General features: G+C 36.8%; 1 protein-coding gene across 1 annotated transcript; it reads left to right on the forward strand.

Moving 5' to 3' along the window:
- On the forward strand, nt 1–27,381 carry CEP43 (centrosomal protein 43). The gene is made up of 12 exons (XM_075499123.1): nt 1–337; nt 8,977–9,030; nt 10,927–10,981; nt 11,636–11,724; nt 13,643–13,777; nt 14,578–14,661; nt 19,216–19,433; nt 22,167–22,276; nt 23,473–23,541; nt 24,360–24,399; nt 25,068–25,161; nt 25,617–27,381. The coding sequence occupies exons 1-12, from the start codon at nt 248–250 to the stop codon at nt 25,689–25,691; spliced, it is 1,113 nt and encodes a 370-aa protein (XP_075355238.1). The 5' UTR covers nt 1–247; the 3' UTR covers nt 25,692–27,381.
- Nucleotides 27,382–27,705: the final 324 nt, after the last annotated feature.

Raw genomic sequence — 27,705 nt, forward strand, 5'->3', positions numbered from 1 at the left:
GCGGTGCTGGTGGCTGTGCTCCCTATTTGCCGCCGCAGTTTCCAGGCGCCGCGGAAGGCTGAGGTGCCGGGCGGCTGCGGCCTCGCTACGTCCCCTTTCGGGCCGCTACTGAGGGTGGCCGCCGGCCCGCCGTGCCTCGTTTCTTCGGGTCCGCCGCTGGGTTGGTGCCTCTCCCGGCGGCGGAGGCGAATCTGCGGGCCTCGTCTTAGCGCTAGCGCAGTTTGGGCGGTTGTCAGGGAGAAACAAGATGGCGGCCGCAGCGACGGAGGAGGACACAGAGCTGCGGGACCTGCTGGTCCAGACGCTGGAGAGCAGCGGGGTGCTCAATAAGATTAAGGTGGGGTGAAGGAGAGCCTCCCGTCCGCGCACACCTCGAGCAGCGGGGAGGGGGGAGCGTTGGCTGGTGCCGGCAGCGGTTAACAGCCCCGCGGAGCGCGGGGTGGGGGGGGGGCTGGGGCTTCATGGGCTCCGTCCCCTCTCGCTGCCGCTTCCAGCCGGTGTTCCCGGCTGGGGCCCCCTCTCGGCGTCACGGCCTGGCGGTGGCGCCTGCTTTCACCGTGGTGCTCTCCGGCCGCTCGGCCTCGGGCTCGGCGAGGAGCCGCGTCCAGCGCCTGCCTTCCGTGGTAGAGCTGGTACGTGCTCGACGCGGAGCCGAGGGCCCGAGGCCTGACCGCCGCATGAGGTCTGCCCGGCGGCCGCAGGAGTTGCAAAATCGCCCAGACGGGGAGAGGGAGGGGAGCGCTCGGCCGCCGCAGGGAGCCCGGCTGTGCGGTTTCGCCCTCCTAAATACCGCAAGAGCTCTCTTGCTGCTGCCGAACCCGCTGGAAACATTCAGCCGCCGGGTGGTGTGGGACAGGGCAGACAGAGTTTCTCTCTGCTTCGATACGAAAAGCCCCTATTGAAAATTTCAAGCAGGAGTCCTTGAGGGTCGCTGTTTAAACATTGTTCTTTTTGAGCGTGGGTTGCTTGAGCTACGTCTTGGAGGCTTGGTAAACCTGGAAACTCGGGATACTGCCTGCCTACAGGGAACAAATAATGCTATGTTAAGAAAACGTGTGGAAGATAGCGTTGTAGTTGGAGCGTAGACTAATTTCAACCTGTGGTGTAGCCTGGGCTTGTGTCAGAAAGGATATGAAAATTGGTTCCATGGTTTCTTCTTCAAGTTAGAAGCTTCCAGTAATAACTATTGTGTATAGCAAGAGACCTGTACAGATATGGAAGCGTAAGAACTGCTGGATTCCCTTCCAAGCTGGAGGAGAAATGAAGTTGGGATTTCAGATCAAGGATTTGAAATCCTTGAGAAATGAAGTTGGGATTTCAGATCAAGGATTTTCAGATCAAGACATTTATCCACAGTCTTCTATTTTAAGCATTCAAGAGGTGGATGATCATTGCTGATATTTCAGGAACAGTGCAACAACAGAAGTGATTAATGGAAGGGAGAGCATCTTTGTGTGTGTACTTTGAAGTCCACTGGATTTTGGGCTAGTCATACTTTTCAACAAAATAGTATTATTAAAAATGTGTTGTTCTTGCATTTCAAATGGATAATCCTTATTTAAATTCCATAAGTAGATGAAGATTCTAGCTCATGTAACTGTATTTTGAGTAGGGAGAGCTTTTTCTAGTTAAGTGGCACATAGGCCTTTTGGGCCACCTGTTAACCTTTCATGTAGCATTAACCAATAAAAGTATGGTGATAATAAAATGATAATTAAAAAAATCACAAGCCAATTAGGTAATATTGAAGATGTGAGCTGTAGTTTCTTAATTCCAGCATTTGTGTAGTGTGCAAGTTCTTGTACTATGGTTGCCAGTTTGATGAGTTTTGTGTAAATACATTTATTGTAACTTTCACTATTCTATAATGCCAAAAGTGTGTAGTATCCAATATGGTGTAAGGTACCCTTCGGGCAAACTAGCAAATGACTTACAAAAATACAAACTGCATCCTACTTACCAGGTTATGTCTCTTTAATACTAGGAGTTACTGTTTAATAATTGGTATGCTTATGGTTAAGGCTGCTCATTTGAGGAATTTGTGGTGGTTTTTTCTTAGCTGTAAACCTTAATTGGCACACGACTTTAATATTAATCAATCAACAGACAGCTATCAATGACTTACATAATTTGTTGTGCTAATACCTGACAAAAAGCCCTTTGTCTTCCAGAAGAATTAAGGTTGATCAAGTCTTAAATCATCAGCTTTTAATTGAAATTGGATTACACCATGTGTAAAAAAAATTGCCATAATCCTTTTATTAAAATAAATTAAACATAGTTGTGATCAATAGTGTTTCTTTATTGTGTGTCAATATTTTTTTATTATGTGGTAGAACTGCAGGAACATTTACATATTATCAAACCAGTGTTTTATTTTATACTTCAGAATGAGTACTGACCATTTTTGCAAGATGGATGAGGCTAGAAAGCTAACTGTAATAATGTTTTTGAGATTTATTGAAGTAGATACATTAAAGAAAATTATATGGTCAATGTATAGCTGAATTGGTATGAAGCACTACAGGTAAAGACAGCTCTGGAAGGATTAGAATTCAGGTGGAATTATTTCAGTGGATAGAAAGTATCGGACTGCCAGCTAATGCATTTTGTAACACAATGACTGAGTAATTTTTAGAAAGGAACTTATGGTGATGCCTTTGTTCTCTAGTACAACATGATTTTGTAGTGGCTTGCAGTTTTATTAGTTCTTATTTTGAGATTAATTTCTTGGATGCATTGGTGTTGATGTAAATTAGCTGAAAAAAATGTTTACTGATTAAAATGTGTAGCTGAAAAATCTGTTCATGATTTTTCTATTTACCTTAGACTTTGAACACTGGAGTATTTAATGAAGTCATATTGTGAAAACTGGAAGATGTGTAAATATATTTGCCACTTGCAGTTGAGAATTTCTTATCTTTAAGCTGCAGAGTGTGTGTATATATATAAATTTGTTAATAATTGGAATTAATCTGATGGATAAGACTGCTTCCTGATGAATTCTGTAAACACATAGAATATAACTGTGGGTATTTGTACTTGAGTGAAAATTATCACTGATACTGTGTGATGCATGCTGTACAAATAGAGATGTTCTTCTGACTTGAAGAGAATGATCACTTTCTCTCTCCTAGGGAAGCTGTTGTCATTAGAGCAAGAAGAGCCATTATGCTTCTTACTGTGTTCCTTTGTTGTCTTATTTTGTTTTGGTTTGTATCTTTTAATATCTTTTGTTCTGGAAAAATAAGTTTATGCCACCTGAATCTTGCGTCTTCTCGGGAACTTGCTGTTGCTACAAATATGAGGGAGGTTAGCATCACTAATATCATATGGCTAGTAATGCTTTTGGCCAGCTGATTCTTGCTAATTTCTTGCTAATTTGGTTCAATGCCTAGACAGCTGAGGTACTGGCAAATAATGTGTTGTTAGATAGAATAAAAATACTATTTTTAAAATGGGCTGTTAACTGCATATGGATAGGTCAGTTAAAATTGTCCGATTTGCCTTTTCATCTTCATTCCATATATTATAATGAACAAAGCTTTTAAATGTCTTTGAATTATTAACTGTCATGATGAGTATGCTGCACACTACAGTGTAATTGCCTGTTTTCTGGATGTTGTGGGTTTTGTTTATTTTTTTAAAGCAGTTCATATCAGAAAGTTGACTAATTTTTTGGAATCAAGGGGAATTGTTAATTTTTTTAATGTAACATCTATTTCTTCTTATTTTTATAAGTTAAGTAAAATATAACCATTTATAATGATTTCAGATTAACTAACTGAAATTCAACATTCAAATGTTAGTATGGTCCTCTTGACGTTGTGGATGTGTCCTACCTTTAGGAACATAGAATGAGCACTGCTTGTGACATGCAGATTAAGCGCATGATAAATGTAGCTGCAAGTATTTAGAGTTTATGACTTTTAGGTGTTTACTACTTCGTTTATGGTATGGATTCTTCCTATTTCTTTTTCCAGCATTCTTCATGTTTTCAATTACACTGCCAGCAAGTTTAACTTTTTCTTAGCCAATTAAGGCTGCTAAGTTGAAGAGTTTTCCACTGAAGTGGACAAAAAATGGTCATGCAAACTACTTTACTGGTACTGCTCAAGGATGAGAACCTCACAGACTTCACAGATGGAGAGTGGTGGGGAGGGTACGGAGTGACATTGGGGGTGAAGTTGCTGGTTATGGTTTGGCACCAGCTTTGGATCTGTGATGCATATAGACTGGTACAGGCTTTTAGCCTGATGCATGCAGGGTTTTAGCCTGGGGTGATCACCAGTGGTTAGACTGCTTAATGCTATGCCAGTCTTGCTCAGTATCTACTGAGGTATAAGACAGTCATTTTAGAGTTAGGAAGTGGAGATGCTGAAGGCTGTGCAGGAAGGTGCCCATGTGCCACTAAATTTTACATATGCAAGGGTTTGTTTAGGCTTGTGCATGCATGGGGTTGTTTCATAGCACAGGAGCAGAAGGCAGTTATACATGCCTGTGCTTTGCCTGGAAGATGTGTAAATAGTTTATCTCAGCAGCAATGCATTCTTTTACCCTTACTTTAATCTTATGCATTGCTTTAATCATTTCACTGCCCTAAACATACATTTTAACCACGCCATCCACTGATGCATGTGTTAGTTACGATTTGTGAATGCAAGCTTGCAGGAGAGTTTTGCACCTCCAGCTGGCCTGTTGCAGATCTCTGAAGTGAATGTCTCCCTTATTGACAGTTGCTGAACTTGCCTACCCCTTGTTTCTTAGGGAATGCACAAAGTTGCCTATATGTGGCTTCAAAAACTGCATGTGTTCAGCTGCTTAAGCAGGATGAGAATGGGGGTGGCATATACATTTGGAAAGCTGAAATTTATGTTATGCTTTCTGCTAATGGGTCTTTGATTGAAAAAAGAAATCCTAGGACTTCCTCTGCAAAAGCTGCAGGACTGAGCATTTGTAGAAATGATGTTGAGAGATGCATGAAACAGACAGCAAGGCTCTGTCAACTAGCAGACAATGTCATACTCAACTATACATGTACAAAGCATTTTATGAAATTAAAGTGAATGCTTTTTGATCTAGTATTCCACAGCATATCGAGATCAGTGTCGTGAAGCCATTGCCTCTTCATCTAAAATACTGCGTCAGGAGTAGAAAGTATGAATAAAGCTTGATAGGAAAAAATAATTTTGCCAAGATCTCCTTGGAAGGTGTTGGGATATCAGGATGTTTGGAAGTGAATTGTGTAGCTATGCAGAGGAGACCAGTGTGCAACGTATAAGCCATATATATCCACAGTTTGTGCTTAGTGCCTATTATAAGAAGTCATCTTGGTCACTGATGTGCCTACATGCTTTGAGGCATAGAAATGAGTTTGAAGTCCCCAAGTGCTTTCCTATTGGAAAACCATGTCTCAAGTTTTGCCCTAGGATAGTAAGCTCTCTTGTTTAAGTGCCGCACAAATGCGTTGCAGCACAATAGAGACAATTGCCACAGTAAAAGAAAACTCCATGCTACATATGTACATGTTAGTCTGCAAGTGGCAGGTAGTTATAGGCTACAGATCATCCTTCAGTCCTGGACAGTCTCTATCGTATCCTTCTAGTTTTCGTCCGGTATCTGGATGAAAGCTGCTGTGGATGGCTTTTACAAGTCTGCTAAATCAGATTAATAACCTTGTTAAGGTAGGTGCTTGTTAACTTACTATTAAGAGCATATTTCAAATCAGATTGGCATTTTTGAGATGCCACCTAAAAAATGTGTTTGGGGAGCTCTTGAGATAGTAAGAACTGTTTTCCCCTTTCCCAGAGAACTGTAGGCTGAGGGAGCTGTTTTCCCGTACAGTACTTTAAATACAGAGCCTTTTGCACGTATCTGAAGCAGGATAAACTTATCTAGGCTCTGAAGAGGGATACTACAACCCAGTGCAGAAAAGATGCTTTTGTGGACTACAAGCTTCTGATTTACAGTGCAACAGCAATCGGCAAGAGAGAGTGTTGTGTGAGCTGTAAATGCCTGGGAGGAAAAGGGGAAATGTACTTCTGTTTCAAAATACTGACCCGTTCATTTGCCTGCTGAGTACAGACAGAGGTGGTCATATACAGTGCTGGTCTTTCGCATTTTAGCTAAGTTAAGTGAAATCAAATTGCTGTCTCATTGGTATGAGCTCTTGCCTGATAAAACTTCTTAGGGATAGAAGGGAATGGGCACCTTCCACAGGATGAGAAAGAAGCCTGTGGGTTTGGTGGATGCAAGAGTGATAGATACACACTGTCACCTTGCTCATCAACATCTGGCTCTATTGGCATAACCCTGTTTTATTGAAGACCTAGGAAGGGTATGGGTGGGCAAGTTGAATATCAAGCTTTGGTCTGCTTTACTGCTAGTCTGTGAATAAAATTCTTCAAAATGTGTTTGGATTATGCTGAAAACTGCTAGCAGAATGGGGCAGTGTGGAATAGGGGAATGGCAAGAGCAGTTTGTAACAATGTATGGAGCACAGATTGGGCTGGCACCAAAGGGTACTAGGGCAAAGACAAATGCAAACCCTTTACACTCTTTTTAAAAAAAAAGAGGGCGGATGGTGGAGAACACCACTGTGTAAATGGATTAATCTATGTAGTTATGTAAGCCTCCATATCTGCTGGTGGGAGCAAATTGCTCTGACCGTACATGATGATAGTGGTCTCGGTCTCTGGTGTTCAAATTCTCTGTGACTTGTCTCAGGTTCTGAAAAGCCTATATGACGTTGTCCATCCTACTGTGTAGTATGATTCATCTCCTTGTATTTGGGTGACTTTACCTTTGCCCTCAGCTTTGTTATTGTTGCTTTTTACTGTCTTCCTTGTGAACTTGAGAATTACTGCTTTAACCTCACACAGATTCAAGCGTATGGTTCTATGTCTAAATTTATTGGTATGATCTTTTCAGAATATCTTGCTCTGATCTGAGCAGTACCCACCTCAAAGGACAAAGGTCACTGTGCTGGAATGGTGTAAACCTTCCTTGTGGAGATAGTACAGGAGTGCTTAACTTCAAACTTACTGTGATGCTCACAGGATTGAAGGACCAATTGGAGGGCTGCTTATCTGTGGAAAGGCTGTAGGTGGTATTCTAGATGATGCAGGTAAGCCAAAGGGAGCTGTAGTAAATACCAGTGGCATTATCCTCTGGTGCTGAGATCCTGACCTTAAGGATATTAATTGGGCACTAATGGAAATATAAGGTGAATGTGCTATTAATGGGGAATGGCAACATCTGGAAGAAATTGACACTGTGTCATTAAATAGATGAGAAGAGGAAGAAAAGCACCTCAGTCTGTATTTGAAAGCCACTGGGTTGGACCTAGAGGAGTGGAGCAGGCAAATAATTAGTAATGTGAAAAGGAATTACAGTTGTGATAATGTTCCAAAATCTCAAACAGGTCAGACTCTGGACCAGCTGAGGTAATGGCAACTACTTTCAGGCAACTTTGTTCTACAGTCTCATGATCCAGACCTTTAAGGGGGTTTACCCTACCCACATGTCATGGCTGGTGTATTTTATTTTGAACAGTTGTAATAGCCAGTCTGTTTCAGAAATGCTTTGTTGTTATTCTTGTCCTCTTATGTAAGTATACTTGGTTTCTGTAGCATCAGTGGAAAAGAAAGTCAGCCTTGCAACTATTTGAAGTTTTTCATAGCGACATAAGACTACATAAACAAGTTGTTAGCTGTTGGTTAGAAAGTTAAATGTAAACTGTTTTTGTAAGAATAGTATTTAAATTAATGGGTTGTAAGAAGATTTGCTGATTGAATGCTGTACCCCAGCACCAGAAAAAATGTAACTGCAGTGTCAGTATGACCATTGCATACAAATATGGTAAGCATTTTACACTTCTTTTGATGGGAAGTCTTTTTAACTTTTTTGCATTACTTTTAGTCCTTTAAAAAGGTGTCCAAAGAGGGTTATGCTTAAAAAGGAAGTGTTTAGTTTATTTTTCCCGTGAAAGTTGATTTTTTTTTTTTTTTGGTGGGAGGAAACAGTTACAGGGTAATCCATGTTTAGCTACCTTTCGTAATATACATGAGAAAATCCAAACACTCTTCATATTATTCTTAGTTATGGAAATCAGTCTTTCTTTAAAAGCTTGCTTTCTTCTTTGCTCTTGAGAAAACTGGTATACAGAGTAGTACTGTGTTTTATAGTTTATTACTGCAGTGTTATCTACTGGCTACTTCAAGATGTCAGATTAAGAGTTGATTGAAGTGGCAAACTCCATCAAACGTAATGTATGTTGTCCATTTGATATGTTCAATGAAAGACGTAGAGAAACTGTAGTATAAAAAAAAAAAAAAATTAAAAAGTAGGCAAGGCTTAAGCTTAAATATTCAAAATAGTCCTTAGAAGAATTCTGATCCTTGATATTAAGATAATCAAAATCAGTTAGGTAAAACCTCAGTACAGGAATATTTGAATGACTGGAATCATGCTCTCTTTTCCTTGAGAAATTGTGTTTCTTTGAGTGTGATCTGACAATAAATCGTAGGAATTTGTATATCTTAACATTAACTTCTTGAAATGTATTATCACAAGCTATTTGTTCATGTCTCCTGAACGAATTGTAAATGAAGAGTAGGTGTTTCAAAGCTGCCTAAAAGAGCTGGATTTTAAACTCTCAGAAGAAACTAATAGGAGATAATGTAGGTAATTTGGAATCTTTTTGTGTATGAAAAAATAATTTAGGAAGCCTTGTATCAAATCCCCTGACCGCCTTGTTCTCAGACTGAACACTCTTCTTTCTCAGCCTCAAGTCACATTGCCTGTAATCTTAAGTGTTTTAATTGCACTGATGTAGATTACAATCGATGCCAAGTTGCTTGAGGAGAATCAAATAGCTGTTAAGCTACTTGCTGGCTCTTTGCATTCTATTTGCATAGGGAAAACAGTGCTTGTAGAAATGCTCTTTGGTTTTTTTTATTATTTTTTATTTGGCAGGCAGAGTTGCGAGCAGCTGTTTTTCTGGCGTTAGAAGAACAAGAGAAAGTAGAGGTAAGAGAACCTTAAAAAAATATTTTTTTTTTAAAAAATCATCATCCTGATAGTGCTTCATGTAGAATTAAACATAACGGCTTTAATAATTTCCATTTGTGAAATGTAACAAGAGAAAATTATGTATTACTGCGTAAGAGCATGATGCTTAAAGGACACAAAACAGGACTACCAGGGTGTTTCCTGATGTTTAGAAATAAGAATTGTTACATAACCTTTTGAATTGTAGCTTTAAGTAACTATCTCTGCTGGTTTTATATTGCTTCTGTCCAACTGACTGGAATAACTAAATATCTTTTCCATCAAATACGTCTTAAAAAAAAAAAAATTCTAGTTGACTGATCAAGATGTTATCAAATCGGAATAACATCTTTTGAAATGTAAAATATTATAGTGGGGTTTTTTTGAATTGCTCTCAAACTTAATGCAGCAACTTGCCAAGTATGCTAACGCTATTGATATGTTTCATAAGGAGGTTGTAGGCTTACTTCAGGATAATTTGCTTATGTTTAAGGAAGAATTCTGAATTAAAAGATGGACTATGTACTGATACCTTGACAATATAATAATAATATTAAGGGTATGTGATACTAGCATGATTAAGTAGCAATACTGCTGTGGTATGCAGATGCTAGTTTTGTGATCCCTTCTACTGCTGGCATTGCCTCATTTCCTGTGTCTTTCCATTCTCTAGAACTAAAGAGGAGAGGGTGCTGTATGTCCAGGCTCTGTGTTTCAAAAGAGAGGAATGGAAAACTGTCCTATTCCTCCACTGGTTAGATGGTTGTGCCCTTTCTGGAAAATTGCACAACTGAAACAGACGTTATTGTGATATTAGTGAGGAGGGGAAGTAGTTATTCTATGGTATGAGATTCCATATGCCAGAAATCTAACATAAGATTGCTGAAGAAGACATAATGGAAGAGTGATATAGCAGAACGGTGCCATCTCTTTTGGGAAGCTTCAGCATATTATATTATAGAGTACCCAGAGAACAACCTCCCAGACTATCTGGAGAGTAATAGGGTTGAAGAGAGATTTGCTACAGTTGATCTCTGCTCACCCTGTTTTCAAAAGGCTTAAATGTATCATGATAATTTAATTTTACACTGTAGAGACACTGAAAATATATTAATACTTATCACTACTCTGAATTGCTAAATATGAAGCAAGACGTAGTTCTCTTTTCGCGCAGCACTTTCTTGTGTGTGTTAGCATTTAAGACCATAGTGATAAATACCTATAACAGATCCTTTTCTTTGAGTTAGGTTCTTACACAGGATATTTTGATATGTTAGGAATAGCATTTAGAATTTGGTTTGAAAAATCCCTGAACAATTTTGACAAACCCAAACATAGCGCATTGATTTATCTCTGTTTAAAAATCAAAGTTGAACAGGGCAAATCTAACAAAGGAGAAAAAACATTTTTGTAATATCTTTTAAGGTCTTTTAATTAATAGAAGATTAGTATTGATTTGTGAGCCGCTAATTAGCACCGTCCACACTTTGTCTAGATGATTTGTAAATTCCCATTTTTTAGAAAGTGGGACTGAATTTCCTTAGACAAACTTGGCACTATATTAGAGGAGCAATTTGGGAAGTTAACTGCTTAACTTGCCTTTTTAATCATTAAGTAAATAAAAGTCAGTGTGCTATTAAGAATTTTGGTGAAATTACTCTAGCTCTGTAGCTTTTATAACAGAAATACTGAGACAATTTTAATTTGCTGAAGTAAATGTATGGCTCTGCAGCTTTTACTGCTCTGCAGTGAATTACATGTGCCAGCCATCATTGTGGAACAGCCAGACACCGGAACACCAACTTGCTATGGTTTTCAATTCCTTGCTAGTATGAGGATGATGTTAATTACTGTTTGGTTTTTGCTTTTTGACAGAACAAAACACCTCTGGTAAATGAAAGCTTGAAAAGTTTTTTAGGTACAAAAGATGGTAAGTTCTTTGTTTAGAATGCTTCTCAAAATAATAAAAATAGGGAACAAAGGATTAAATCTTTGAATCTTTTATTAACAGTACAGTCTTCATGACATAAAGGATGCTTTTGTTCCTGTCAAATGTCGTAATTACTATTCATTCAGAATAGAATTCAATCTGTAATTTTTGAAGTTCATATTGCTGAAGTTGTATTTTTAGCTGAGGTGACTAATGCATTTAAATTAATATTTTATGACGAGTTATGATTATGCTAACTCAGCCATTCTAGACTAATAGAAACAGTAACCAGTGAAAACTCACTGTAGAGGTATGGTAGTGAATGCACACATAGGAGAAATGCCAAAATGATGTCTTTAAAACAGCTGAATAGTTTAAAAAAAATAATCTTACACCTGAGTTTTGTGAGCAATCTCTATTTATGCTCCTGCAGTATTGCTGACTTAAATAATTTTGATACGATGGCTGAGTTAGAAATTAGGGAATTAGTATACAAATTAGCTATGTGATGTTAGTTTGCTGAACATCTAAATGATGTTTGTAGGAGTGTTGAATCAATGTAGATGTTCATACTGAAGCTGTGTTAATGTTAAATCTTTGAAGTAAGAATTGTTTCTGTCTGGTGTATTTTTACTCTTCTCATTTCCTTTTTAGGTCGCTTGGTAGCAGGTCTTGTGGCAGAATTTCTACGGTTTTTCAATCTTGATTTTACATTGGCTGTTTTTCAGCCTGAATCAAGCACAGTAAGATACACTGGTTTTATTTGTATGCTATGCTGATTGTTTGGAGTGCATGACAATGAATACAGAAGCTATAGTAGATTTGTTTAAGCCTCTTCATTGTGTTTATTCTAAATAGTTTTTTATGTTTAGTCTGTAAAAGGTACTTATTGCCATAAAGACACATATTCCAGGAAAGTGTGCTAATATGAGTGAGTATTCCCTTTATCAAAAAACAGTGCTTGATAATATGTTAATTTTGAATTAACTAATTAATAATTTTTGTGAAATCCATAACAGTATATACAACAGAATACTCCTGCAACATTTTTTGCCAATCATTTTACTATGTCATGATATTAACTTAATATTGTTACATGAAAATTAAAATAATGTCAGTAATCTACTCTGAGAGAAATTTCAGTGAAACAAAGGACTTGTGCAGATGCACATGACAAAAAGTGATTAAATAGAATAGTTCAGCTGGAAGGGACCTACAATGATCATGTAGCCCAGCTGATTGCTTTGAGGCTTTTGATATTGACTTAGAGGTTTTTCATCATGTTTGTCCCTTTGTCTCTTTTTATGATAAAAAGGTTTTAATAATAAATTTGGGGTTGAAACAGTTCCATTTAACTGAAGAATTTCTCTTTACATCTCAAATAGTCATTTTTATTCTTAATGTCAGTTTAAATAGTTAATTTATTAAAAATCCAACTTTGTTAAATCAATTAATTGACTTTTGTTTCTCAGAAGTTCATGTTTCTTTTTAGGGGCTTAATGAAATAAAATCCCATACACCCTTGTCCTTTGCCAAATATCCTTAGCTGCATTGATTGCACTAGGACACATCCGTACAAAGATTCACATTCATGCTACCAAATAGAAACAGTCATGCTTTCTGTCATGTTGCCAGTCATTCTTGGGACCAGTGCTTTGTTTGTGTTGTAAAGGCATATCATGATCTTTGGAACGCCTCCTTCCTTTTTCCAGTAAAAGCGTCTTTTTCACCTGTTGCAGTGCATATATGAAATTAGGCCAAAGTTAAGCAAGTTGGCCAAGGCTGCTGTGTATAGTGCTGAAAGATTTTATATTGTCTTCCTCTACTAGCCCATCTCTGAGCAGTCTGTTTTATTGTCTCTTTGTCCTCCATGTTTCAGTGTGCTTGACTAGTGGTGGCTTGCTTCAGTATTTGCTTGACCGGTGTTTTGATAGGAAGTGTCACTAAATAATTGTAAGAGTTCAAGATTAACTGGTGCCCTTTGCAGTATTGCCATTCTGAGGTTATGCCAACCACCCTGGGTTTGCTGCAGCATTCTGTTTCTACTATAATGTGAAGTTCAGTTTTAAAAAGTGTATTTTTCTTTAATTTTTTCCTGTCAAATTTTTTTTTTTGGTTGGTACTGAATTACTTTCATCCCTGTTTAAAAAAAAAAAAAAAAAAAAAAACAAACAAAAAAAACCCCAAAAAACCAAAAACATGGGTTTGGACAGGAAGTGAAACAGAGACTGAAAGTAAGTGTTGACCTATGCTGGTGTACTTCTATATGCACAGGAATGGGGACTCTCCATCATCTATGAATTTGCTGGAACCACTGGCAAGGTGTCCTAGGATCCACTTTTAAATGTGATAGGCTGAAGTAACTTGACCATATAAATCCTTAAATCCTGAAGCATGCTAATGATGAATACTTGCATATTTAAAACAACTTTGGATGGTCTGTGATAAGTTCAGGTACAGATCAGAAGTAAATGATGCAATAGGCCATCATTACTTTAGTCCACCTGCAACAGGAAGTCTTAAATAATCACTGTTTAGTCAAAACATTGCTGTGTTAAATAAGACCAAAAAGCTTTAGGAGTTATATTGCAAAATATATATTGTGTTTTCTGACAGTTATTTCTGTATTGTGATTTTTTTAATGGTGTTTTTTTTCCCCAGTTAAATGGCCTTGATGGTCGAGAAAACTTAGCTCGAGATTTGGGAATTGTAGAAGCAGAAGGTACTGTGGGTGGTCCTCTGTTGCTGGAGGTTGTTAGAAAATGTCAGCAGAAAAAGATTTCAGGCAGTGGAGAAGTAAGTAGTGTTAACATGTAACTTCTTTCTTTCTTCATAATTCTTTATTCATTTTCACTTCAGTGATGAAAAATAAACTCAAATTAAGAACATTTGGCTACCATTGTAGTAGTGTACTGTTTAAGGTCTTTATTATAGTTAGTATAATAGGAAATGCCTTCAACATAACTTATCAGAAAACAATGCTGAAAGATAAAGATTATGACTATTGCATTACTTTTAATGCCACCCTAGTATTCTTTACTAATATTCTGCTACAACATAGTAATGCAGAGTGAATCCAGATAAATGACACAAAACACTGTATCACTTATTTTCTAATTTCTAGTGTGGTTTGATAACACTTCTAGCTGTACTTATTTTCTTTGGCATACTTCTAATTTTAATATGACCTGAAAAGCCTAGAATTGGTTTTGTTAAAAGCTTTAAAACTGTTCTGGAAACATATGTATTTAAAACTAAATATATGAAAGTATTGAACTACCTGAAGGCAATGACAGTAATATTTTAATGGAGTATGTAATTAAGTTGGTGATTAAATGAATGAAATCCAACCAATAGCATCTTATTAGTCTCTGTTGTGATTGTGGCTCAAAAGAAAATTCTGTGCAGCCAACGTGCATTCAGTACCCCAACGAAAGCCTAAATTCAGAAGTAGTTGTCATAAACTTCCTGACATACCATCACAGTGTCACACTTTGCATACTGTGTGAGTGAGGATGGTAGCCTTGTTTCTTGTTTGATGGTATTATGACAAAATTCAATATATTTTTAATAAGTGTTTATGTGAAACTTCTTAGGTGGCTCCAGTTTTAAGTGATAGCCTGTGCCCCACATCAAAATCATCTGATGGAAGATCAAGTACACACCCCATACCAAATAAGGTAAGATTGTTTATATATAATGAAAAAGCTACAGAACATACATGAGAAGTAAAAGAGAGAACTCCTATGCAACTGTGGTTACGATGGCATTCACTTAAATGATCTGCTAAGTCCTGTACCTTTCTGACTGGGTAGGTGACAGCAGATACACAGAGTATCTATGAGACACAGATAGGTTGGGGCGAACTTGTCTCTTTATCGGGCAGCTGGCCGATTGCTGCTTGGGATTGATACGGTGTTAGGATACAACTGTCTTTGTGTTGAGGCCTGTGACTTTCTTTTCTCTGTTGCTTTCTGTTAGCACAAAATCTGTATTAACTAACATCTTCCAGGCCTCTAATACTCCTTTGCGTTTGACTGGAACTAATCAACAGATTGAGAATTATGGGAAAGTGTAGGGCATGAAGAGGCATGATCACTTAAGCCTCTTTTCCACAGCTACCCGCTGCATCCTGTTAAAAAAATGAAAAACCAACCAAACAAAAACAACACACAAAGCAAAACAACCCTGATTCAAGTACTAAATATTTAGTTTGTTCAAATTATTCATGTAATCTGATCACATAAAAAGTTTTAATAGCTTTTTATGAGATTACTGGAAATAACTTAGAAGCTTTCCAGCTCACTAATGAAAGCTGAGAAATATAACATTGCATGGATTTTGTTTTTAGTTTATTCATTTGGGAGAAGGAGTGATAAGGATAAAAGACAATAAAATGACAACTCAGTTTAGATCTGCTTCATTTTATCCCAGTTCTTTACTTTTGCCATGCAAAACCAGAAAACTATACAATTTGAAAAGCAAGCTTCATTTCAAGTTTAAGTTACTTTATTAATTGCTGTGCTTGTTGATAGTATCTTAAAAGCTAATATTTCTGTAAGTGACCTTAGAATTAAAATTGTAATAATTTCAGACCTGCTTTGAGAGAAGATAATTCTTGCTTGGCACCAGCTTTTAAAACAAAAGAAATCCACTAAAAAGATCTCAATACTGATTAAATATCATTGTTACTAATACTGTTGCTTCATACCTGAGCCCCTACTTTTGTCTTAGGGTGGTTCTAGATGAGCTAAGAAGGACTACTGATGATGAGTTAGAAGTCATAAATATTCCATTCTCCCTTGCATATACCACCTTTCATCTTCAGGTTTAAATTACATTATTTGAAATAAGTAGGTCAGAAAGAGAAGAGCGAAGTGTTTGTTATGGCTTTTCCTCAGGAAAAGAATAGTTGTCTAGAGGAGGAAAAAAGTAGTTCCAGCAGCTTGTAAATTGAACGAGGTTTCATGTCGGTTTTTTTCTGGGTATGCATGCATATGTCTCAAGGCTGGTCCAACCTCTGTCAGGTATGAATCTTATTCCTTTATGTCTGTTCTTGACAGAGCTTTCTACAATGCAGTTATGCAGTGGTTTGGGTTTGTTGTGTGTTGGTTTTTTTTTTTTTTTTTTAAAACTTCTACCCTTTTTGCAGTGGTTGAACTTAGCCAGCCGGTCCAAAATACATTAGTTAGGGGAAGACAGAGACACACAAGCACAGAGGAGTATGATATCTTAAGACTTGTTTCATTAGGAAACTAGGTTGATAAGAATGAGTTTTAAGTTATGCCTGGAATCTCTGCTTTAGAGAAGGTGTCACGGAGTAGTAACAGTCATTCCTGTTGTTTAAGATTATAACAAGAATAAATGACAGTCTTAGTTCTTTTATCACAATTGTTTGGGCCTGTACAAAACAGGAACTCCTGTACCCAGCTCAAATAGTGCTGCCTAAACTGCATAGAAAATAAATATAAACTGTGTCTGAATTATTTCCAAAGATTAGTGCTGTTTTCCAGAAGTGATACTGTATTGCAGTTCGTTGTATTCTTCTCTGTGTTGAGGTTGTCAAAATTATTTTTCAGGCTGCTATTGACTATTTAGATGCACTAGTGCATGGCTGCAAAACCTTCTTCTGTTGACTGACTTCAGCTTGATGATAGTGATTGTGACTGGTCCAGTCGATAGTGGCATTTTTTTAATGTGTATATACTTAATCCGCAATAAGTATATGGACACAAGAAAGTGATTCTAAGGTTTATTCTGAGGTCTAAGTTTTAGAGAAACTACCAGATAGGAGTATTTAATTCTGAGCAAGAAGTATTAAAAGTGTGGTAAAGGATCATTCATTGAACCATGTTTCCTTTTTTTTAAGGAGAGTTTTGTGCTTTGTCAGAACACCACAGTTAAGAGTTGAATACTTACGGCATGCAGCAGCAGCCGAGGTGGTGATAAGAACACTTTCATTTACATGTTCTTTCTGATGTGATGAGGTTGCAAGTAGAATATAATTTCCAACAAGTTGGAATTTATGATCAGGCTTCTTATATTCTTCATACCCATCTTCTATGGCAAGCAAATCATAATTCTGTTGCAATGGGAGATAGATGAACATATTCTGCAAATGCTTTTCATAAGATATTGCTGAATCCTCCATGAAAATGTATTTATCTCAGAAATGGGAGAAAATTGGTTTCTGTATGGATGTTTCCTCATAGAAACAACAACAGCTGTTGGTTGGACTACGTACTCCTCTAAGAAAAAGTAGTGGATATCTTAACAGGACTACAGTTCTTAGTTGTTACTTTTTGTTTGTTTGTTTGTTTGTTTTTCTTGGTTCTCTCTCTCCTTGGCAAAGACAGGATGGGAGAATATTCTGTCCGTGCAACATACTTGGAGTAAAAATAATGCAGGAGGAGGAAATTTTAGCTAGTCCTGGGTGGAGCAAGATGGAAGTTACCTGAACAGTCTAGACTTCCTGATTGAAACTTGAGATTCTCTGGTGGTTTTTCAGCAAACCTGTGAGCCGAACTGGCTCTGACTGTGACTTGGCAACCAATAGATGTAACATAGAAGGGAGTGTGCTAGGAGAGACCAAGACCACAGCTCTTGGCAGCAGCAAAGAATTATATTTGTTTAAGTGCAAGTGTGAAACCACACTCTGACTTATCTTATTAACACCATTAGTCTGAAACGCAAGGTAGGCATGTTGCTCCTTGAATCCTTAGCCATAGTTAACCTATCACTACAATTTGAAAGTAGTTATTTCACTTTAGCAAAACTTCACAATATATGAATTCAAGCAAAGGCCAACTGTTGTGCTTCTGGTTTCTCAGATGAGATAGCAGCAGCTCACTCCCTCAGGGCCCAGAAATTAGCTGTAATTTCTCTTACTCCAGTCAGGATATCACTGAGCTCTTAATTTTCAACAACAATTCTGTTCCTCTAGGATAGGAAATTAAAATATTGTTGTTACTACCACTTACAGGTATAAGAACTTTTTCTTGCCCTAGAAGAACTGAGCTGCTGTCAGCAATTGAATATGGTTCTGTGAGTGAGATAAAATGACCTTGGTAGGCCTTTCTCAACTTCCATGGCCTACAGTTTGAAAATTTTACTCCAACCTTCTGAATGAAAGTTAATGACTGATAAAGAAATACTTGGGACAGTGCAACCTATGTATTAGTTGTATGGATTAAACAGTACCGTTGGTTTTGTTTCAAAACTGTTGCTATTCTTAGTGTGCAGGAAGGAAGTTAGTGAAATAAATCGATCTTTTTCACTGGCTTATTTTTAATAAGTCTTAGGGGAAGATTACAAATTGCAGTACTGCTTGCTAGGTAGCAAGATGCTATTTTTTAAAAATAAAAACCTGTTTTTTTCACAACAGCTTGGTTGTCTAGGTAAATTTGAATATTGTTCTTTGGGCCACAAAGTTTTGCAAAGATACAATTTGAGCTGTATTACTTGGTCTTAAAGTTAGCATATAGAATAGTCCTTACATGCTTGAGTATCTGTAGGACAGACATAAGCATGATATAAAGACTGGAAGTTACGTACTTTTAAAGTATCTTGTTTGTGTCATTATTGTTTTTACTATTTGGAGGGAGAAAGTGTCATTAACTGCTGTCGTCTTATGCTTGCCATTTTAAAGCCTAATATATTGCAGAGATTACCACTTAATATGGAAGTTAGAGTAATTTGCATGGGTTTAAACTGATTTCTTTTGAAGATGATGGCTGTAACTAACAACATTTGTTTATAGACGAGTTGCAAAATAATACTAATAAAGCATCATGTAAATTTCAGGCTGCAAAACAAACAAACCCACCTATATTCAAAGCTAGGAGGTAAGAATCGGTCTGTGTGTAGATTTCTTTATTTGATGACCAACATCTTTTAAAATTGGTTGCTTTTATAATAGAGGTGATCTAGATAGCAAAGCAATGCAGAGGATGGAACAAAATTTTTTTAATGGCAGCAACAATAAAGAGCGCTTCCTTTCTAAAGTGATAAAACAACTTTTTACTCTTGTGTAATTCCTGATGATACCAATAAATTCCTGAGAAGTACTAATAAATTTGAGCTAACTTTTTAAAAAGTAATGGTAGGTGTATATTATGTTGTGTGTTTATATTACCACTTACAGTATTATAAGACATAAATGCAGTTTATATGGGTTTTCTTCAAGAGAAATTACTTACTTGTTTCAGTGAGGGCTTTTCTCTTTATCTTCCAAGGTGGCTGAAACCACTCAAAGTGATACAAGTGTCTCATCAGGAGAAGCAAGCAAAAGAAGCATTCATTTTCTGCCTAATGAAACAAAATTAGATCCTCAACTAGAAAACAAAGACTTAAATACCAAAGAAAAAAGTGATCCAGGTGTGGATGAAGATGATGTAGAGGGAGATTCTTTTTTTGATGATCCTATACCCAAACCAGAAAGAACTTATGGCTGGTAAGTAACATGGATGTTCTACTTAATAAAGGTTTCTTTTGTCCTCAGTATGCTTACAGACCTTTGAGAGCTAGCTGATGTTTGGTTATTCACACTTTGTAAATGTGAGGGTTTAGATCTGTTCTGGAACAGCTTGTTTCTGAAATGTGCATTTCTATGATCCTATGATTCTATTCTTTGAAATGCACAGCGTCATCTGGGATGTCTTGGATGTACCATGAGTGGAAAAACCTGTATTGCTCTAAGGTGCATCAGTTAGACTATATAAAGTCCCCAGCCTGTTTCTTTGGTGAAATGAACATGTATGAGGTACAGACATTGGTGTCTCTTCTTGCAGCGCAGCTGCAGCGGTGATCAGCACTAAAGGAAGTGGACAGTGACAGGGATAGTGCTTTATATACCTGTATGGCTTTGTAAGGAGTACAGAAAATCTGGTGAATGTGTAAACTGGCTCTGTATGTAAACTGTGAGAATAAGGAAAGTTTTCTCGCAGCTGAGGGTTTCCTTTTCACATTGCAGCAGCTTTTGTTTGTAGTTCTATTTTTTCAGTGAAGTGTTGTTATTTCTGCATATGTCAATTTTGCAGACACTTCTGAAGGGCATTTTTTTATTGTTCATCTATGGCCTCTGATGACTGAAAAATACATTTGAAACAAGAACTAGTGACTGAACTATACAACAGCTTTGTTAAAACTGAAAAATCTAGCTTTGCATTACTACGTAGCATTATCTTGAAGCTTAATTTAAATATCTCTATTGAGAAATGCTGCAAGATCATTTCATGGTTTCTTTTGCTGTGCTCAAGTAACCGGAGAATTGCTCTAGCTTAGTAGAGGTTACCAGAAGAGGTTGCAGAAGCGTTTGCAAGTCAGTTTGATGGTAGCTCCCATCATGTTGGCTTTTTCCCCTAACTACATTGATAGTGGGTAGAACAGTATAAACTTTTTTGTAATATCACTACAGTAGATGCTTACTCTTGGAATGGGATCATTCTGGTACAGCACAAAGTAATCATGCCAGGTCTCTTTCTAGCAAATTAACAGACTCTTTGAGAAAGATTATTTATAATACAGCTTTAGTTGGATGTATATAAAGAGCAGAATCTTTTTCCTCAGAGCAGTGATTTTTCTCTGGAACATATTGTGTGTTACAAATAACCCTACTATGGTACTTCTTTTCTCTTTTTCTTATGGAAATATCAAGATTAAAGCTGCATCTGAGTGCATTTACTCCTTAGTCAAAAGCTCATTTAACTAGCCTTTAACCAAAGTCTAACCATCGTAGCCAGTGGTTGTGTTGCCATAAAATAGGTTTAAATGGCAAGTTGGGAAAAGTAGAAAAGGCTGGAAAAACTTCTGGATAATAATAATATTTACTAATTTCTTATTGTTCGAGCATTTTCATATGACAAGAAGGGAAATTCACTTTGAAATTTGGTAAACTGGATTTCTTTAAAAAGACCATCCAAGAAAAAGTCTCTTAATTACTCAGTAAAATAAGGATTTTTTTTTTTTCCTAGTAGAGAAACTCCCTACAGAAAAAATTATTTCCAAATTATGTGTGTCTGTAGTAGTCACAGTCCACCAAGTAGTAATTTGTACCTCACAATGTTACTGTGGTGTGGATGTTATAGTAATGTTCCATAATAAGGTTTGCTGAATATGCTAATAACAAATGAGCTAGCAACTAATTGTAATGGAGCTGTCTCTGCTGAGTCTTTCACTTTTACCCTCCTGGCAGCTCCTCTAGAGGAGAAAAAAGAACATATTCTTCAGGTGAAATCCTTTTGTGGTATGTTGTGCTGGTGTGCCTGAGTCCCAAGGGATGAGTAAGTAGGAGAGGCACCAGCATTGCTTGGTTTGCAAAAAGGTAAATTCCTTATGGGAACTTTGCCCATTCCTGTAAGAAGAGTGCATTAGACAGGATGGGAGTAAGAAGTTACTAAGGACAGAGTAAGAGATGATCTAAGCTCTCATTGCCCCTAGGTCTCTGACCTGTTGTTCAAAATTTTGAAGTGTTTTAATATGTGATGGTATACATGGTATTTTGGTGATACAGATACAATGAATGGTTCAAATGTTGTCCATTACTAATAGGAATGGAATCATAGTAACAAGCAGTTCTGGTAATACTAAATGTGAAAGTCGTGATCTCTTTTTAATAGTGTTTCTTCGTCCTTTATTTGCAAGTAGTATTTGAACTCAACACTTTAAATATATGAATGGAATAGGTAGTAGCCAATTGAACTTCAAGACATGATGATGAGATCTCTCTTGCTCTAGCTGAGAGGTTTTCATTCTGTGAACTGACTGCTCTTAGGATTAATAGTTTAGTCATAATCTCTTTTGGTTGTAAAACAAACTAATTTAAATATTGATTTATATCTGAATCTTTCTTCTTTTGGCTGCGTTTACATGTGGGGATAATGAAAGGCCCCTTGATAAAAATAGTGAAGCTGATGAAGGTGCAGGAGCTCTGCCTGTGAAAGAAGGCAGGCAGAAGTCTTTGCATAGGTGAGAAAGTGACTTTCTTGCTGAATGTCTTGCTTTACACTTGTGCCAGTAAACTGCCTACTGTTTTTAAGATTGCAGAATGAATAGTCCTTTCCCCTTGCTCTTTTTGCTGTAAATATTGCTGTTCCAGTTTTATGACAATTTAGTAAATAATAGAAAAGAAAGTCACTGTGCATATTTTACAGCTCTGTGAAGTACTTACTTATTTGGTTTGTTCTAGGAAAACTGAAGCTAATAAAGCAGGAGGTCTAGCATCCCTTTCTGATGCACCGCCTCTAAAAAGTGGGTTAAGCTCCCTGACTGGTGCACCTTCTCTAAAGGAGTCTGATAGTAAGTTTACACATGTTTTTGTGTTTTGATGAATGTAGGAGATATTTCCTGTAAGGTAATGACCAATCTACACATTCAGATGCAAATGTAATTAAGTAGCCTGTGTGTGGCCCCCTTCTGGTTGTAATGTGCTTCATAGTAATGCTTTTTTCACTGAGTGATTGCATACTGGTTTTTATATATTATGCTACCATTGGGGCATCTTATATTTTGGAGCGTGAAATACTTACAATACTTACTGTTGTGGTTTAACCCCAGCCAGCAGCTAAGCATCACGCAGCCGCTCACTCATTCCCCTCCAGTGGGATGGGGGAGAGAATCGGAAGAGCAAAAGTAAGAAAACTCGAGGGTTGAGATAAAGACAGTTTAATAGGTAAAGCAAAAGCCACGCACGCAAGCGAAGCAAAGCAAGGAATTCATTCACTACTTCCCATGGGCAGGCAGGTGTTCAGCCATCCCCAGGAAAGCAGGGCTCCATCACGCATAATGGTTACTTGGGAAGACAAACACCATCACTCCAAATGTCCCCCCCTTCCTTCCTTCTTCCCCAGCTTTATATATGGAGCATGACGTCATGTGGTATGGAATAGCCCTTTGGTCAGTTTGGATCAACTGTCCTGGCTGTGTCCCCTCCCAGCTTCTTGTGCACCTGGCAGAGCATGGAAAGTTGAAAAGTCCTTGACTAGTGCAGCAACAACTAAAACATCTCTGTATTATCAACACTGTTTTCAGCACAAATCCAAAACATAGCCCCATACCAGCCACTATAAAGAAAATTAACTCTATCTCAGCTGAAACCAGGACACTTACCTATACTCCTTTTTTTTTGTGTGTGTGTATATAAAGCAGTTTTCAGGAGTGTAAAATTGTACTGCTCAGTTTTTAACTGAAATTAACTTACTTTTTATTGTTATCTTACACTATTTGCATAAGTTCTTTAGGGATATTTGCTTTCATGTTGTAAAACCTGATCCTGAATACTGGGAGATTGTCCCTGTTTGCTACTCATGTTTCTAAATGTTAGCAGAGTTCAGACCTGAAAATTGGATATAATATGGAATTCTATAGTATAGTATGGTGGTAAGGTTATTATAAAAGAACACTTGTTATAAATGGTTGATGGGTATGTTTAAGTGGGATTTTATAAAAGAGTCAGAAACTAAATTTCTGATATAAATGCTTTTGTTTTGTTACAGATTTGAATAGAAACTCTGTTTTGAAAGACCTGCGGTTGGTGAATGCAAAACTGGGATCACTAGAATTAGGTAAGTAACTGCTAAATATGAGTAAGCTCTGATACTTTTAACTGTAAGTTCTGGCCCAGCTTCTTAAAGGAATCTGAGAAACTGAAATAGACATACTGAACTAAAATCTTCAGCTTTTACTTCTGTCGCTCTATTTAACACCATTATGAAACTTACTGGAGTTAAGAGCAAGATCTGATCTAAAGGAATACAGAAAAGTGAAAACTGGTGTCTTGGATGTGGATTAGTATTTTACACATGCAGCAAAAATTTGATTCATTCCATGCATACATTGGCTAATATCAAGTGATAAATTTTGTTGTCTAGGTTTCTAAGAAAAGAAGGGTTATATTTGCAGAAAAAGATAGCCAGACAAGTCGCCTGTTTTTTCAGTGACATATTTACTTGCCCTCACACCTTTGGAAGTTGCCCTGTAAGTTTTAGGAGCAATATGAAGATGATGTGATATAAGAAGTATCAACTCTTTCTCAAAATAAAGCTGCTAAGTATTTTGTCTTCAGCAATGTAGTAAACATCCTGAAAACGCATGCTGAATTTCAAAACAGTTTGTGTAAATGAGATTGAGATTAATGACAAACATAAACTCAGCTTCTCTTCCTTAATCTGCAAAAGTAATTTAATATATTCCTACTTTTGCTGGCCGTCAAACCATGTATTTTTGTGCAGGAATAGATTCTTTTTTGCATTTTGGATTTTGCATTTGCTTTATGGTTGGACTCGATGATCTTAAAGGTCTTTTCCAACCTATATGATTCTGTGATTCTGTGATTTCCTGAAGAGAAAACTTGCTTGATTAATACTTTTTAAAAATTATTTAGGAAATGGAGATGACGATGAGTATGCTGATGACTTCAACAGGTAAGAGAAGGATGATATTGCAGTAGCATAGTATTTCATGCATTATAAGCATATCCCCTGGCATATTTAAATTATTTCATATTTCAGCTAGTCACTATTGCTGGAGTCTGTCAGTATCTCTGAACTCCTTTAAACTTTGCTTTATTATTTTGATACATATAGTTACAAATTGGAAAAAAAAAACCATCCTTTTTGTGTAGTGGGTTCCTTAAAAATCTGGTGCTAATTTAAGGTGATGTGAAGTTGTTGCTTTTTTGTGGAAGGTGTGTTGTTTGGGTTGTTTTTTTTTTCCTAAATCATGCACTTAGCAATGTTTTAACACTTTAATGCTATTAGACAATGAATATAGTATATGCCGAAATATTCAACTAAAAAATAAAGCATCATGAGTAGGCAGTAATAAATATTTAACAGCCTCATCCATATGATGTGAAGGTATTGGTGTTGTAAACTGCAGGATTGAGGCCTAAATATTTTATCAGTATTTATCATGGCTTCATCTAGGTAGAAAGCCTTTAGGTGTTACGGGTTTTTAAGTAACTTCATATTTAACTTGCTAGGAAGTGAAATCCAAATCAAATGTCAGGTATAAAGTGAAAGTGAATGTAATACCTGGATGTTCGAAAAGAAAGTCTTATTTCTACATTTATAGTTTTCTTTCTCTCTAGTACTAGTCATCGCTCAGAAAAAAGTGATATCAGTATTGGTGAAGAAATAGATGAAATTTCTGTGGAAACAGAAGAGTCAAACGCCAGTGATAAAGTATGATTCTTTTAAAATTGTTGTTCTTGACATTCTTATGATCTTGTCTTGACTTTTTTAACCTTCCATGAAGGAATGTGCCCTTATCATAGATTCCTAGGATACATGCTAAAGTTGTATTATTTGTTGTGTTCTGTACTTTTACACCTAGTATTCCTGCCAAGTTCGATAATATAGTGATTAAAAAACAAAACAAAAACCCCACAACAATTGTTTGGTAGCACAATTCACTGTCTGTTTCTAGGGATGTAAAATGTATTTGAGACTGGTTTAATATCCAGCATAGGAAAATCTTATCCCTATTTCTCAAGATCTGTCTGAGCGCCTCCTAAAGGAGTTGAAATCTCACTGAAAGAGCTTGAGGCGAAAAGGATGGGATGGTCTAGGAAGGACTACAAGAAATAATACTTAGTGCTTCTATGATTTCTGAGTTTGTAATTTCATTTATTTTCTAGCTTGAAGGCATCACGCAAGACCTTAGCATTTCTCGGTTAAGTGATGTTGCAGATTATCTAGAAGACGTGGCATAGAATTGGACAGCAAAAATGTTTCATTGTGCTGGACTAGAAGACTGCTGTGGACTGTTAATTTCAGACAATCACTTTTTGCTGGAATGTCCACTCCCTATTTGTGCCTTGTATTTCAAAAAGACTGTAAGTGGAGAAGGCTTTTAAATACTCTTAACAAGAACTAAATGAAATAGTGCGTTCCCTTTTGAATCTGATATTGGAATTATTTTCTTCGCTTGGTTCAGCCAAACCTTTTACAGCAGGAGGTGGATTTTCTAAGCAGAATGTCCATTGCTGGCAGTGGGCATAATAAAAACCAATCAATAAGAGAACATCTACAGAGAGGCATGTGGCTTTATAATGAACTTGCACTGTTATTGTAACAGTCCGAATTTTTTTTTTTAAAGATAACCAAAGCAAGAACCTTCAGAGGTAGTGGTTCAACTTACTCTTTTTTTTTTTTTTAACACAATTTTGTCAAGTCAGCATATAGTACATATTTATGGTAACTCTAGCCACAATACCTAATTGCTCCAGACTTACTTGAAACTGCTGTTTTTCAGACTCTTCTGAAAGTTGGACTTTTTTTTTTTCAAAGGCATATCAAGTTGAGAGTATCTAAACTCTCAAATCTAAATTTAGCTATATTTAGGAGCTAAATTTAGCACTAGTCTTAACTCCAAATATTCTTGTTTAAATATGTTTGTCAGACCATTGAGGTTAAGAGCCAAGCTGTTTTTATATATGATATTTTCATCCATGTTATCTGTTGTTAAATCATGAAAAGTAATTTTGTAAGGATCCACAAAATCATTAACTAAATCTTATGGGTTTTTGTTAAGTTTTTAACGGTGTGGTAATAGTTTGTGGAGCTTTTATTATTGAGGGCTCTTCATGTGCTTGTAAGCTCACTTTAATTCTTGGTAATACTTGTTACGTAAAAATGAGCGCCAAAAAGTGAAACAACTAACTTTCTGTTTTTCAGATTCTGACTGCTGTATAGAATTAAATCCAAATATTTAAAAATACCATACTGAAGACATTATAGACACTAAGTTCTAGCTAAGAGCAAATTCTTGTATTTTCATTATACTCTTGCAAAACAGGGTCAGTAATGGAAACATAGACAGTTCTTTAACGATAGTGTTGCACATGGCGCTGCTATTATATATAGGTCATGGACATTTGTAATACTGAAACAAGACTTCAAAATGTGCACTTTCTGAACATTGTGAACACATTTGGAAAATATAGCTGTAAGTGAATATAAATAACTTAAATTTTTTTTTTTAGGCTTTGTAATTTTTTTCAGGAACACTGTTGGCCTCTCATCAATGGTCACCACAGTGGAAGTAGCATGCTAAACTAAAGCCATTGGTTGAGCTTATAGAGCTGCTACTGGCATTGGATGCTGACTTAAATCTTTTTTTTTTGCACTGGGCCAGCAGGCATGGAGCAGTGCTGGGAAGTTAGGCTTGTACAGTACATAAATGATTTGAGAGGAGAGAGGAAAAGTGTGCCTTTTATTTATGTGCACCCCAAAATAGCCAGCAAAAAAGCATCAGAATATTTACTCATGTTGTTAACTCCTAACTTTGTGCCATGTTGTAGTAGTGGAACACAGAGGAGAATTTTTTTCACCCCAAAAAATCAATGTGCCATAGACTTCAAATAGTAACAATGTTGTAACATATGATACAACCTGTGTAAAAATTCCTTTAAGTAGGGGGGAACCTGTGCCTCAAGATACTATTTATGAAAAGTTTGGTTTGGGCTTTTTTCTCCTTTTTTTCTTTTTTCTTTTTGAAGAAGAGCAACAGCATATCTGAAGAAAATAAAATTCCACTCAAATACCTGGGAACAATTGATTTTTGTCATTCATTTTTGAGGTTTATGGAATAATGTAGAGACAGTGTTGTTTGCTTTTTTACATGTCTTGGAAAACATGATGTTCTGTTAGCTGTAGGATATGTGGCAATTTATCATACCAAAAGAAGCAAAAACTTTATTAAATGATTTCTAATTGCATTTGAAG

The sequence above is a fragment of the Mycteria americana genome, chromosome 3, assembly GCF_035582795.1.
Source record: "Mycteria americana isolate JAX WOST 10 ecotype Jacksonville Zoo and Gardens chromosome 3, USCA_MyAme_1.0, whole genome shotgun sequence".
Taxonomy (NCBI): Eukaryota; Metazoa; Chordata; class Aves; order Ciconiiformes; family Ciconiidae; genus Mycteria; species Mycteria americana.

Coding starts and splice junctions, on each gene's coding strand:
- CEP43 (XM_075499123.1), top strand. CDS start 248: ATGGCGGCCGCAGCGACGGAGGAGGACACAGAGCTGCGGGACCTGCTG. Junction 14,662..19,215: donor CACACCCCATACCAAATAAG/GTAAGATTGTTT, acceptor TTATCTTCCAAG/GTGGCTGAAACCACTCAAAG. Junction 22,277..23,472: donor TTCTCTAAAGGAGTCTGATA/GTAAGTTTACAC, acceptor GTTTTGTTACAG/ATTTGAATAGAAACTCTGTT.